The sequence below is a fragment of the Galeopterus variegatus genome, unplaced genomic scaffold (assembly GCF_000696425.1).
Source record: "Galeopterus variegatus unplaced genomic scaffold, G_variegatus-3.0.2 Scaffold1389, whole genome shotgun sequence".
NCBI classification, from domain to species: Eukaryota; Metazoa; Chordata; class Mammalia; order Dermoptera; family Cynocephalidae; genus Galeopterus; species Galeopterus variegatus.
In genome coordinates this window covers 354,302-357,681 of record NW_007727500.1, presented here as the reverse complement: position 1 = coordinate 357,681, position 3,380 = coordinate 354,302, and the positions used below count along the sequence as shown (strand labels likewise).

The following is a 3,380-nucleotide window of genomic DNA, read 5'->3' as shown; positions in this document are numbered from 1 at the left end:
AGCAGCAGCAGCAGGCGGGCTCGGGCGCGCCGCACACGCCGCAAACGCCGGGCCAGCCGGGAGCGCCAGCCACCCCTGGCACGGCGGGGGACAAGGGCCAGGGCCCGCCAGGTTCGGGCCAGAGCCAGCAGCACATCGAGTGCGTGGTGTGCGGGGACAAGTCGAGCGGCAAGCACTACGGCCAATTCACCTGCGAGGGCTGCAAAAGTTTCTTCAAGAGGAGCGTCCGCAGGAACTTAACTTACACATGCCGTGCCAACAGGAACTGTCCCATCGACCAGCACCACCGCAACCAGTGCCAATACTGCCGCCTCAAGAAGTGCCTCAAAGTGGGCATGAGGCGAGAAGGTGAATATTTCTTCTCTGCTTCTCTCCCCGCGCTTCGCCCGCCTCCCTGGCTCTCTTTCTTTCTCTCTCGCTGGGGCGGCTGCTGTGTGGTACTGGGGCTCCTGTGGTCCCGGCCCGTCCCCAGCTTCCCCTTTCCCCGCTGCCTTCCTCCCCCAGCGTCTCCCCCCACCCCCCACCCCCCCAGCTCGCTGCCGCTGCCTCCCCCTCCCGGCCTGCGCTCCTCTCCCCGGCTCCTCCACCCCGCCCGCTGCCTGCTCAGGATTGTGTCCCTGGGATTGTGAGCTGTGGCTTAAAATCCCCTCCCTTCTGTCTTGGTTGTGTTCGGTGTGTGTCTCTTTCCCGCGTGTGCGTGAGGATGCTTGGGGCTGTGCTGGCATGAACTTGGGGAAGGGTGCTTATTTCCTCCAGAAAACTCTGTTCATTCCACTTTCCCCTCCACCTCTTCATATCCTTTCTTTAAAATGGGGGAGGGTTGGGGGCTGGAGTACCCTGAACCATAGATTCACTGCTGCCATCCTCCTTTTGGAAGCTTAGCTTAGAAAAAGAGGAGTGAGATTTATTGCACTTGTAGGTCTAATTAGGGGGAAGGGGGGGCTTCTGGCCCGCTCACTGGTTCCCTCTCCTCTTCACGGAGCTGGGGCCGCCTCCTCCAGAGCTGTGGCCTTGTTTTCACCCCTCTACTTTGAAAGGAAAGTTTGTGACTGAACCGTGCTTTCATAGTTGTGTCATTTTTTTAAAAGCATGATACTCATTTTATTTCTTCATCAAACTCCACCCTCTGCTTAAATACTGCATACAAATTACAATTTACAACGGCATTTACCGATCCCTCTGATTTGGCCATAATGCACAGAATGCAGCTGGCATGAGCTTCCACATCATTTAATCCCTGTGTTGTATGGGTTTGCTTTTTTTTTTTTTTTAACACAACTTTTGATGTTGTATTTGGATATGCTTCATGTTCATGTGGCAAGAGATGCAGCACTTTTCTTATAAATATATTTAGTCGTTTACAGTTAAAGTTTATCTCCTGACAATCATTAAAGTTGTCTTATAGTCACATTAGCAAGCCAGTCAATTTTGCAGAATGCAGATTACTCCTTCTTGTAATTGACTTTAAAATTATATTTTGTATGCCACAAGAAAAGAAATTGAATTCCTTCAGATCTCAAGGAGCAGACAAATATGACGACTTCATTTCTAGCTCCAGGGAGATTTTGTAGGCATCTGGGGGGAAAAAAAACAACTTTGAATTGTGATTGTGCTCTCACTTAATTGAAAAATAACTGCCAAGTTCAAAACTATAATTAGAAAAAAGTATTCTAGCCATTATGTTTCAAGAGTTTAAATTGTACTGGAACTTGCATTAAAATTAGAATCAAAGCAAAGTTAAGAAAATAGTACACAATCTGAAATAAGACAGCTACGTGTACATGGGCATATCTAGATTAATTTGAGAGTTCAGTAGCCCTAACTTTTCCTAAAGTTGTCTTTGTTTACATGGCAATTTAAAACGCTGGCACTGTTGAAGTAAAACATACACATTTAAAAAAAAAAAACTTTGGTCAGCTTTAAGAACTCAAAGCATGCTTACGTTTTGCATTCAGATGGTTAATGAATCCAGTGTTTTTGCAGTTGCAAGCTCGTGCATTCACTGGGCAAAAGCTGGCTGCAGGTTGCAGTGGCACCGCGCAGGACAGACACTAATTATATTTCCCACTTTTTTCAATAATGTTTGGCTACTGTAAGTTCACCTTTTTTTCTTGAAATTTTTCAATTTTCTGTTGCTTTTAATAGTGAGAACTTTATATGGGGCGATGGGGAGGAGGGGAGAAGGAAGGGGTGCAGGATACTTGTTCTCTACTCAAAAGTTGTAAGTGATTAGTAGGATTTGTAACTCGTATCTATTTTAAGAATAATTCTATAGCATTTTTAGAGAATATGGAAATATTTTATGAGCAAAACGCTGCTTGCTTGTAAATGAAGAGGCCTCTAGACATTTGCCAAGAAACACAACCTTTCTCCGGTCCCCCCCCCCCTTTTTTTTAACCCTAATTTGCTTCCTTCTGGAGGTCTGACTGGGGTTACATTTATCTGTGTGTTCCTCCTTAGTGGCCGAGGGGTTGGGTGGCACTTTCTCGGCCATGCCGGATTGGGGACCCTGAAGTCAGGCCTAGTTCCGGCGGGGCAGAATGGCAAGGGGCGCAGGCAATGGCTGGACACTTGGAGCCGCGGAGCTGGAGGGCCTCACCCTAGATATCCTCGCGGTGTGGGCTGTGAGTGAGAGCGAGCGGGAGAAGATGCGCAGGGCTGCAGGCAGAGCTTCTGCATTGTGTCGGGTGCGCTGCGGCGCGGCGATGTTCGCAAGCCCCCTGGATGCACATTGCCTCTTTTCTCTCTTTCTTTTTGTCAGCGGTTCAGCGAGGAAGAATGCCTCCAACCCAGCCCAATCCAGGCCAGTACGCACTCACCAACGGGGACCCCCTCAACGGCCACTGCTCCCTGTCCGGCTACATCTCGCTGCTGCTGCGCGCGGAGCCCTACCCCACGTCGCGCTACGGCAGCCAGTGCATGCAGCCCAACAACATCATGGGCATCGAGAACATCTGCGAGCTGGCCGCGCGCCTGCTCTTCAGCGCCGTCGAGTGGGCCCGCAACATCCCCTTCTTCCCGGATCTGCAGATCACCGACCAGGTGTCCCTGCTACGCCTCACCTGGAGCGAGCTGTTCGTGCTCAACGCGGCCCAGTGCTCCATGCCGCTGCACGTGGCGCCGCTGCTGGCCGCCGCCGGCCTGCACGCCTCGCCCATGTCCGCCGACCGCGTCGTGGCCTTCATGGACCACATCCGCATCTTCCAGGAGCAGGTGGAGAAGCTCAAGGCGCTGCACGTCGACTCGGCCGAGTACAGCTGCCTCAAAGCCATCGTGCTGTTCACGTCAGGTGAGGCTGCGGTCGCGGGGAGGGCAGGCCACGCCGGGAGCCAGCGCAGGCCCTGCGCCGCCCGGGCCTGGCCTCCAGCTCCTCCCGCGCC

At 52.0% G+C, this 3,380-nt stretch overlaps 1 protein-coding gene across 3 annotated transcripts in view; it reads left to right on the top strand.

Annotated features, from left to right (window-relative positions):
- Positions 1-6: 6 nt before the first annotated feature.
- NR2F1 (nuclear receptor subfamily 2, group F, member 1) overlaps positions 7-3,380 on the top strand; it is a 9,757-nt gene continuing 6,383 nt past the window's right edge. Inside the window, exons 1-2 of one of the 3 annotated variants that reach the window (XM_008576692.1) lie at positions 7-348; positions 2,762-3,289. In XM_008576692.1, coding sequence (XP_008574914.1) covers positions 336-348; positions 2,762-3,289 — 541 coding nt within the window. In that variant the 5' untranslated portion in view covers positions 7-335. Of the gene's footprint in view, positions 349-791; positions 3,290-3,380 lie in introns of those variants that run through there. The other 2 variants (XM_008576693.1, XM_008576691.1) reach the window with 2 other exon arrangements.